The sequence below is a fragment of the Alnus glutinosa genome, chromosome 7 (assembly GCF_958979055.1).
Source record: "Alnus glutinosa chromosome 7, dhAlnGlut1.1, whole genome shotgun sequence".
Classification (NCBI taxonomy): domain Eukaryota; kingdom Viridiplantae; phylum Streptophyta; class Magnoliopsida; order Fagales; family Betulaceae; genus Alnus; species Alnus glutinosa.
The window spans coordinates 25,140,222-25,150,806 of NC_084892.1; the positions used below are offsets into that span (position 1 = coordinate 25,140,222).

A 10,585-nucleotide genomic window follows, 5' to 3' on the forward strand; every position below is an offset into this window, starting at 1 on the left:
TAACTCTTACATTAAAAATTTTCCTTTTGTATAAAACCCTTATTTTTCCTCATTTTTCTCCAATGATCATGTAATAACAAGAATAATCACTTCACAACTTCTATTATTTATCACAATAATCCTTCAATAGCGTCAATGTATCATATCTATAATTATAACTTAGTGAAATTTACAACGAGAGTGTGCATAATTAAGTATACGTACATTTCGATGTCTTCCAAGCTCCTCCTTCACAAATTATTTGCTTTCCCTCTTTCTCTACACTCAAAAGTACCAAAGCTAACTCACAAAACTCTCTTAGGAGCAGTTATAAAGTTCCTTCCTCGTTTGTCTCCATTCAATAGTTATAAATTTCGTCATTGTCCACAGCCGGTCGAATAGGATATACTGTCGTTGCCGAGTCCGCAACGCGATTCTCGCAATTCAAATGGCACGTTACGTCGGTTGAACGCAATCGTTCATTTTTGTTTGACTTGATTTGTACCGCTGATTTTCGCACGCTTTCATCTCGCTACCACACTTTATCTTAGGTGTTGTGTGACGCCTTTATCTCTAACCACGCTCTATCTTATCATGGTTAATTAGGACATATATATATATATATATATATATATATATATATATATATATATATTATTTACACCTTTTAATTTTTCCGGACGTTACATTGACTACCAACTACTAAGATGCCATATATGTATGGACTTTTAGTTGCACTTATAATTATATATATGTCATCATGCACACGCCATGATGAGAAAGTAGCATAACATATATATTTAAACACCGCTCCATACTGGATGAATGCCTTTGTTGGGGTTGATCCAAAGCCACATCTAGTGCGTTGCTGACTAGAAAAAAGCAGCAATATTATGCTCTTTTTCTTTAGGTCGTTGCATGATGGAAGGTGGCACCTTGGCCGGCCCCGCGAAGAATTTCCATTCACTTGCATTAGCTAGGGCAGACTTCACGAGGAGAATACTTAATTATAGTAATACTTTTTCTTAAACCAATACTTTTTAAATAATGCTAGAAGCTTTTAATTCTCTTGTAGAATTATGGTTGTTTCTGACATTGTGAATTCTCCATGCGATTTTTTCTTTAATACTAATGGCCTTCATTTCAATGATTTGTGTATTGCCGATAATTAAGGTTGATTCATTAATTATAGTGATTTAATATTCCATTTATTAGCTAGGTGGATGCATATATATTAATATTATATAGTGTAAAAGTTACCATCATCTCCTCCGATTTATTTCTAACTCGGCAAAAAATAGAAGGTTGTGGTGGGTAACAAGCCGCTCAACCTGAACCCACTGGAGCGTACGTATATATCTCCTACGAGACTTTGGGCTCCATCTCGTTGAATAACTCAGTAGGGAATTTCCTGTGCCCTAGCTTTTTTGATAAAGAAATAGACTAGCTAAATGGTGCTTAAGTATAGTTGACCCATGGTAATTGGTATGTATATTTTGCTTTGGTAACCAGGCCATCTTTTGTTTGGGTCCCGTCATTTGCTTAATGAAAAATGCTACGCTTTCAAATATCTTCTTCTTTTTTGTTTTTTTAATGAATCAGTAAGCATTTCATTTCAAAACAAACAAACTACAAGCAAAGTCTAACAAACCAAAGCAGCAGAGAGCTCAAAATTTTCTTTTGGAAATTGTTGCATTTCTCTTGCTTAATTGATTCCGAGCAAACATGAAAGCTTGTGAGAAAGGCAATAATCAAGTACTTCTGCTGTAAAGGAAGGCAATAATCAAAGCTTGCATAAAACCCCGTGAGTATACTGCCCGCCAACCGGTTTATATATACATATTTAATTAGTGCAACAAATAATTATATTTTAAATGCTCCGGTAGTTGGATTAGCCAAATTTTAGCTAAATAATTCTCTCTTTTTTTTTTAATTACTTATTTTTCATAAACATCACATAATCGCACTCTTAAATCTTTTTTTACTTACTAAAATTAATAATCTTTTAATAATTTTATATTTTATCCCATCTTTCTCTCTCTTGCTACCGTCGAATCCCAAGGCCCACAACGCTATCTACCAAGCTCCCTCTCGTCTCTCTCCCCTCCTGCATGTTCTCTCTCTCTCTCTCTCTCTTTCTCTCTCTCCACATCGAGTTTTATCACTTTAAAGACATCATATTATTATTATTTTTTTATAAGACATCTTATTATTATTATTTTGGGATAACTTCACAAAAGGGTACCCAACTATACCGCTTTTTCACTTAAGGGTACCAATGTAGCAAAACGTTCAATCGAGTGTATGAAGTTATCAAAACCGTTCAATGTAGGGTATTCCGTCACCCTCCGTTCTAAATCGATGACGGAGGCCAAAACACGTGCGTTTCACGTGATATTTTAGCCTCGAACTACCACTTTTGCCCCTCATCTAAACGATCAAAAAGACCCGTTATACTCGAACTCAAAACACACTCTTCTTCCCTCCCAACGCAACACAGCAGCCGAACTGGAGAGATCGGGCTCTCAAACATTTTCGTCCAACAACATCGTGAAAAGGTGGGTTTTTATTATTGGTCATTATCCTCCTAAACTTCACTCCTATTTTCGTTCATGAAGGAGACGGGTTTTTATTCTTGGCCATTTGTGCAGTTACGGCACCGGGGTGAAATGGAGCCTATGTCCGACAGTGAGTCGACAGAGTCCAAATCAAACGGTCCAGTATGCAAATGTGGAAAGACATCATCATCTTGGACGTCATTCACCCTAAGTAATTTTGGTAGGAGGTTTTTTTCATGTGTAGATTACAAGGTAAGAGATTTTCCCCAAAGTTTTTCCTTTTGGTTTTCCCCAAAGTTTTTCCTTTTGATTTTCTCCAAATTTTTTCCTTTAGGGTTCTATCTCTGAGTTACCGTGAAATGGGTTGATTTGATTTTATTTCCGATTATTCAGAAACCAGAGGTGAGATGTGATTATTTTAAATGGCGTGATCCTGAAATCTGTGTCTACGGTCAGAGAGTTGTGTCGAGATTGAGAGATTGGCACGAGAATCTGAAGGCACTGAAGGCCGAACATGAACTGAGTCGAATAAATAGGTTGGATGAAGTTGGAAAATACAAGAATGAAGTTGAGAAATGCAGAGCTGAAGTTGAGAAATGCAGAGCTGAAGTTGAGAAATACAAGTTCAAACTACAGAGACAAAAGGATAAGTCTCGGTCAGTAGAGAGGAAGTACCAAATTGCATTGGTCTGTTCATGGGTGATGTTGATGTGGTTGCTGGTATATCCTTCGTACAGCAGAGAGTTTCTTCCATTAAGAATGATGTTGCAGTGAAACAATTGATTAATTGTACGATGATCAATTGATCAATTTTGTTGTTGATCAGATGCTAATGTTGTAGTTGTAGTATTTTGTAATGCTCTGAACATTTTGTAGTGCAAGATTCTGTAATGTTATTGTTAATATTGATGTTGTTGACATTGTATGGTGCTTGGTATGGTAATTCATTATGCACAATTCAATTATGAGCAATGGTTGCAAGTGGGCAGCAAATGAGCATAAGCAAATATGGTACCAAATTTTGTAGCATCTTTGGCCACAACTTTGGTACCAAATTTGACCACAATCCTCATATGCTTGAGCATTAACATTATGCACTTCTCTTTTCCTTTTGTACCAAATTTTGGTACCAAATCTGCAAAGGGGCAGTAAATAGGTACCAAACTTTGTTGCAAATTTGGTACCAAATTTACAAAATAGACAGTAAATCCACCACAATGATACCCTGCACAAATCCACTTGATACCATAACCTGCCTAATCACTTTACAACAATGGTTGCAAGTGGCCAACATAACCAAATTTGGTACCAAGTTATGCAGTAAATACTTGGTACCAAACTTTGTTGCAAATTTGGTACCAAATTTACAAAATGGACAGTAAATCCACCACAATGATACCATAACCTGCACAAATCCACTTGATACCATAACCTGCCTCATCAATTTACAACAATGGTTGCAAGTGGGCAACATAACCAAATTTGGTACCAAGTTATGCAGTAAATACTTGGTACCAAATTTTGTTCCAAATTTTACCACAATCCTGCACAACCAAATACTTCCATACCATAATCTGCATAACCAATTACTTTAACATAAATCATCACACTTTAACTTTCCATAAATCATCACACTTTAACTTTCCATAAATCATCACACTTTAACTTTCCATGTTCATCACACTTTAACATAACATAACTAGCAAACTTGTTCATCAAACTTTAACATAACATAACATAACTATCATCACACTTTAACATATGTCAACATAATAATAAACCATGTTCAGACTCTCCACATCTTTTTCTTCCCTTTGTCATTCTTCTTTGCAACTCCTTGTACTTCTGGTTGAGGAATGACAGTGGATGCAGCAACCAAATTGTGCATGTCGAAATCAGGGGGAGCAACTCTAAAAGTGATACCAGTTGCACTTCTGGGAGGACCCCATGAGCATGCTGGTCCACCCCCTGGAACTTTCGGTGGTCCAGCAGGGTTTCCAGTGAGATCGACAAGGAGTTTTCATTTGCTCTTGTGCATTCCTGTTTGTAAAACAGAAGTTCTCAACCTGCCAAATATTCTTGTCCTGGTGGCCAACCCGAGATTGCTCTTTTGCCCCCTACCTTGTGCAGTAGCAATGCCTTCACCCTGACTGCTTGCACCCATTCCTCTTGTGCTCCTTTGACCTCGACCTTGTGCAGTAGTTGTACTGCTTTCACCCCTTCCTCTTGTCGTATTTTGCCCTCTACCTTGTGCAGTTGCAATGCCTTCACCCTGACCTTGTCCTTCCCCTTCACTGCTTGCACCCCTTCCTCTTGTGCTCCTTTGACCTCGACTTTGTGTAGATGCACTGCTTGCACCCCTTCCCTGACCTTGTCCAGACGCACTGTTTGAATCATCTTCTCTTCTCCTCTTTTGCCCCCTACTTCCTGTTGGGTGAGTAGGATTACCAACACATGGGGCGCTGGATGTGGCACTGGATGGGGCACTTGGCATTGATGCAGTAGATTGGGCCACAGATGGGGCACTGGATGAACCATCCAACTACAAACAAAATCAAATAAACTAGTTAGCAAACAACATTGAATAACATACAAGTTTGCAATCATAAATATAACACAGGAAACACTTACCCTGTCAAGATTGCAGTCAAGATCTGCTGCATGTTTTCTATAGAAATTCCGCCTACGTTCTTGTCTTTCATCATGTCGCATCCTCGCAGTGCATGTTCTAGTATTGTGACCATATTTTTTGCACATCCTACATTGGTTCTTCGTACCACCCTTTCTAACTGTGTAGGGATTTAAGGTCTCATCAGCCCCTCTGTTCCTCAGTTTTTTAGGTCTTCCCGAAGATGCCCTTGCCTTAGGTGGTTCAATGATGGGTTGATTTGTCCTAGCCCACTGCTCCTCACTGGGTACAGGGTAGATGATGGGTGTGTATGCCTTTAGGTACATCTCCTTGCCAAAGTATGGGCTCAGATAATCCTCAGGGTTGCCTCCACCATGCCATATTGATGAGATGGCATGAGCACATGGGATACCAGAAACATCCCACTTTCTGCACCCACATGTCTTGGCAGGTAAATTCACAGCATACCTTCTACCCCTGCACTCGACCTCAAATAAACCATCACCAGCAAATGTTGGTGTACAATGTCCGGCCTCATCTTCTTCTATCTCCAACTTCTCCTTAATTTTTGGCCCAACATTGCCTTCCATCGCAGCTATAATTTCTCTTTTCCGCTGGTACCTTCTCATCAAACTTGTCCTAATGCCTTCCAACATTACCAGTATGGTCTTATCTCTGAACTTGGTGATCCAAGAATTGAAGCACTCGGCCAAATTGTTGTGTAAGAGGTCACACTTTGCATATGTGTTGAACCATCCCTACACCAAGTTGCAGGGTCAACCTTCGAAAGGTACTCATAGGCTGGCAGATTAAGGCCCTTAAGCTCTTCCATTACAGCATAGAACTCATTCTGTGTGTAAGATGCAGCAGCTCTCCACAGCAAGTCCTTTAGTAACACCCCCCGGTGACCGTCGTTCCGAAAATTGGAGTACAAGTGCCGCACACATATCCGATGCTCAGCGTTAGGGCACACCTCCATAAGACTTGGTACAAGACCCTACACACATGAAAAGCAAGTCAAACACATAGAAAAATACCACATAATCTGGAATGAAATGTCCAGCATAAAAAGCATAAGTGGAAAGATACCTTTTGTCTATCTGAAATAAAAGTCCATCTACGTACACCACTGGGGCGAAGATCAGCTAATAGTGCCTCAAGAAACCATGACCAGCTATCCTTGGTCTCTGCCTCTACAACTGCCATGGATATTAGATACATGTTATTATTGACATCCCTTCCAATAGCTGCCATTAACTGCCCATTGTAAACCCCCTTCAAGAAACACGCATCAAGGCCTATCACAGGCCTACACCCATCCTTGAAGCCATTTTTCATTGCTGCCAAGGATATGTACATCCTTTGGAATCTACATGGCATTTCGGGCATAGGTCTCTCAACCATCAAAATAACACAACTCCCCACATTTGTGCTTCTGATTGTCGCGCAATAGTCCCATAGACAATGGTACTGCTCACCCAACTTCCCATAAATCACCTCTTGTGCCCTCTTCCTAGCCCTATATAGGGTACTAGGATGAATTTCAACATTCCATTTCTTCTTCACCTTCTTCTTCAGGACTTCTACGGGCATGTTCGGTTGATCTCTAAAACTGTCCAAGCACCACTCAGCAATCCACTTGGAAGTAATCAAATGATTCTTGTATTTCCGAGCACATGTATGTTTGGGCCTAAGTGAAATCAACATGAATGTGGCCTCACCCTTCAACTGTCTTCCATAAACCCTATATTTACAATTCTTCTCTTTACACACTGCAATTACTTTTGATTTAGAATTCTTTTGGTAAACTAAGTCCTTCCCCTTCAATATATTGGCCTGTTTAATAGCTTTTCTGAAATCATACACACTATCAAAAGTATTACTTTTCTGCAGAGTCGGCTTCTCAAAATCAGATTTTGAAAATGGCACCCTCTTGGTGACACACGGCCTTTTTGAAGAATCCGGCTCATCATCTCCACTAGTATTATCGGGAGTGATCAGTATACCACTCCGAGACACATCGGAAACAGGCTCATCCTCACCCTCAACCACACCCTTACCCTTACCCACACCTTGTGCAAACTCATCTTCAGCTGCAGCTAAAGCTACTGCTACTTCTGCTTCCAAATCTTCTTCTACTACGTGTGATGGTTCTCCTACAAACTCTTGATCTACTCCTACATCTTCTCCTTCGACAGAAGCTCCTGCCTCTCCATACCCCGTATCAGCATTTACTTCTAAGGCGTCCGAGTCATCACTTAGAACCTCATTCCAAAATGGATCTCTCCTATATACAGTATTTCTCTCATATTCTTCTTCATATTCCTCATCAACACTTTCCTCTCCTCCAGGTAAATCTACAGGTACATCATACAAAATAAACCCAACCACATATAACTCTACTACTCCATGACCAATGTGGTGCCCCACCATTTCAATGACATCATGGTCAGAAGACAGAAGCCGTAGCCCTTCATCTAGACTCTTGTTAGGTATTCTGTAATAAATTAGATCACCGGGACTATACCCATAGCACTTAACTACAGTCTCCACCTCAAAAAAAGACAGCTCATCTTTGTCATACAGGTCAGGGTAATTTGTTACATCCCCACCAACATAGGCTACCCCATTTTCCCTATTAAACCGACCTCCGTGGTGCACCTCAAACATAAGACATTCATTAAACATTATGTGTCCTACAAATTGACAAAAAAAAAACTAAAAATGAACAAGTTTGAAAATTCAATGAGCAGACAAAAAGAAACGAATAAGACACTACAATATTGCAGTCACTAGATAAAGTCATTGGGACCACTTCATCACAGACAAAAACAAACCAGCACATTGCACAGTCATCAAAAAGACCCACGGGACCACAAGAGTAAACAAAATTCAGAGCAGCACATTGCACAGTCTTACCGACCCAGCACCAATCACAACACACCCCAAACAAGATACTCACAACATGAGGGACCACAAAACGTAAAAAATATACCTTTTTCACTAACATAAAAATACAACCAGATGTTGACAGTAGCGCTAAACATGGTACCCAAACAAAATCAACCAGATGTGAAAACCCCCTCAACTACAAACATGATGTTATTAACATACAAAAATCACATAACTGAACCGGATTTCACTAACCCATTAACAAAATAGTAAACTTTGACAGATTACGGTTACATAAATAAACTAAAATATAAGTTAGGGTTTAGGGTTACCTTTCTCAACCCTTTGTGTATTTCACTTCTGTATACAGCCGAAAGCCGAATCGATTTAGAACGAAATGCACCAGATTAGGGTTCTGAGTCGCAAGAAGGAAGTGGGTGATTTGTGTTCGAGGGAGTAGTTGCTTCGAGTTGTGAAATTTTTTCGGCCGATTATTCTCAAGTTTAAAAAATCTGAACGTTTAGATGAGGGGCAAAAGTGGTAGTTCGAGGCTAAAATATCACGTGAAACGCACGTGTTTTGGCCTCCGTCATTGATTTAGAACGGAGGGTGACGGAATACCCTACATTGAACGGTTTTGATAACTTCATACACTCGATTGAACGTTTTGCTACATTGGTACCCTTAAGTGAAAAAGCGGTATAGTTGGGTACCCTTTTGTGAAGTTATCCCTATTATTTTTAATTGAAAAAGTTAAAAGATAACATCATTCTCAAGCTAAATATGAAATTGAAAATTACAAGATACCCGAACTCCTTTTATGCATTAAGAAAAGAGTAATTCTATATATCACATTTATGTTCTCCTTGTGTCCTTTAAAATTGATGTGACTTTTAAAATTATCATTGAATCAAATCTAATAGTGATTTATTATAAATTCAATGATGATTTTAAGAGTCACATCAATTTTGAGAAGATATAAAGGGAACATGAGGGTGACATGTAATATTACTCTTAAAAAAAATGGATTTTTATTTTACAAACTTAAACGCAAGCAGCCATCATGACAAAAAAAAAAAAAAAAAAAAAAAAAAAAAAAAAAAGGGAAAAAAAAATTGACGACGGAAAAAGGACAACAAATGTTAAAAAAATATAAAATATTATATCATCAACTCCAATTATATATATATCTCTCCTCTTTTGATCTAGGGAAGGGTTATCTCTTATTTTATACATGAGTTCAGCTCAATCACGAGATAAAAATAGGGCTAAATAGTACTCCATGATAAATGATAGATAGGGGACATTTGACCGTCCTGTCCAGCTTTTAATATTAAAAAAATATTTTTAAAAAGAAAAAAATGAAAAAAATCATTAAGGACAAATAAAAAAAATGCATAATATATTTTTTTAATATTAAAAGCTAGACGCTGTCCCCTGTCTATCATTTCTCGTACTCCGTATCGTAAGTTGTATCTTCCTGGTATTACAAATATGCCTTAGAGTTTATTACAGTAAATTTAGAATTGTCTTATACATTATATATACATGTGAGGATGCTCAAATTAATAAGTAAATTAATGTGATGTCTTTAAAAATATAATTAAATTTTTACAATCGCATAAATCTCAACACAGTTATATACACATGAATGAAATTTACCTGAAATTAATGCTGAAATGGATAACGGAAATAAATTGTTAAGAGATTTATTGCATTATAAACCAAGGTTCTCTAAAGTCCGGCCAGCCACACTACTTGCGCCACCACCTAGGCCCCCAACACCCAATAGCCACCCATCCTCGCAAAGCCACCAACACCGGCCACTGTAAATAAAAATTTTACGAAATAGATCGATGCTTCACTATTATTTCCCTTCTTAACAACCCAAGCACATCTAACAACCCCAAGCACATCTCTTGGGCAGAAAGGATAATTATAGGGTTAAGAAAAGAAAAGCTGAAAGATGAAAAAGAAGAGAGAAGTAGGAGGAGTCAAGTCGTCTATGAGTTGTTAATTAGACTAATTATGAGGTATATATGTGAATCACGAATGTGATGTGTTTTCAAACCACGTACGTGACGTATTGAATAGAAAGAAAGGGAGCGAGGTGAAAGAACGGGGTAACATGCACATTCGTCAATCCTTTCAAATGGACTCCCCGAGAGACTTCACAGTCACAGACACCTTCTATTCTGAGCTATGCCCTGGGCCTGGCCACCTACAATTCCTTCTACATATGCATACACATACCAAGGCTGGTTCATAGGTTAAGCAAATTAGCTAGGCAAGGCTTCCAATTAAATAAGGTCTCAAATAGTGATAGTATAATGGAAAAAATACAATTTAACCTCCTAAACATTCATTTGTTTTTCGGATGGCCTCCCAAACTACTAAGGCTAGCATTCTGGCACCCCAAACTACTAAAACCTTTGAAAAAGACTTATTTTGGCAAAATATCTCCATAATACCCATGCCATGTGTCATTTTTCAATTAAAAAAAAATAAAAAAGTTCAAAAACAATCA

The 10,585-nt window shown here is 38.3% G+C and overlaps 1 protein-coding gene across 1 annotated transcript; it reads right to left on the bottom strand.

Annotated features, from left to right (window-relative positions):
* Positions 1-4,557: 4,557 nt before the first annotated feature.
* LOC133873369 (uncharacterized) lies at positions 4,558-6,086 on the bottom strand. Its single transcript, XM_062311085.1, has 2 exons — positions 5,169-6,086; positions 4,558-5,079 (listed from the first exon to the last, which is right to left on the bottom strand). The coding sequence occupies exons 1-2, from the start codon at positions 5,820-5,822 to the stop codon at positions 4,558-4,560; spliced, it is 1,176 nt and encodes a 391-aa protein (XP_062167069.1). The 5' UTR covers positions 5,823-6,086.
* Between the last annotated feature and the right edge of the window lie 4,499 nt (positions 6,087-10,585).

What these genes read in the sequence shown, in the direction of transcription:
- LOC133873369 (XM_062311085.1), bottom strand. Translation starts at nt 5,822, where the DNA reads ATGTTGGAAGGCATTAGGACAAGTTTGATGAGAAGGTACCAGCGGAAA. An exon ending in TTGACTGCAATCTTGACAGG is followed by an intron (nt 5,080 to 5,168) that starts GTAAGTGTTTCC and finishes TTTTGTTTGTAG; the next exon opens with TTGGATGGTTCATCCAGTGC.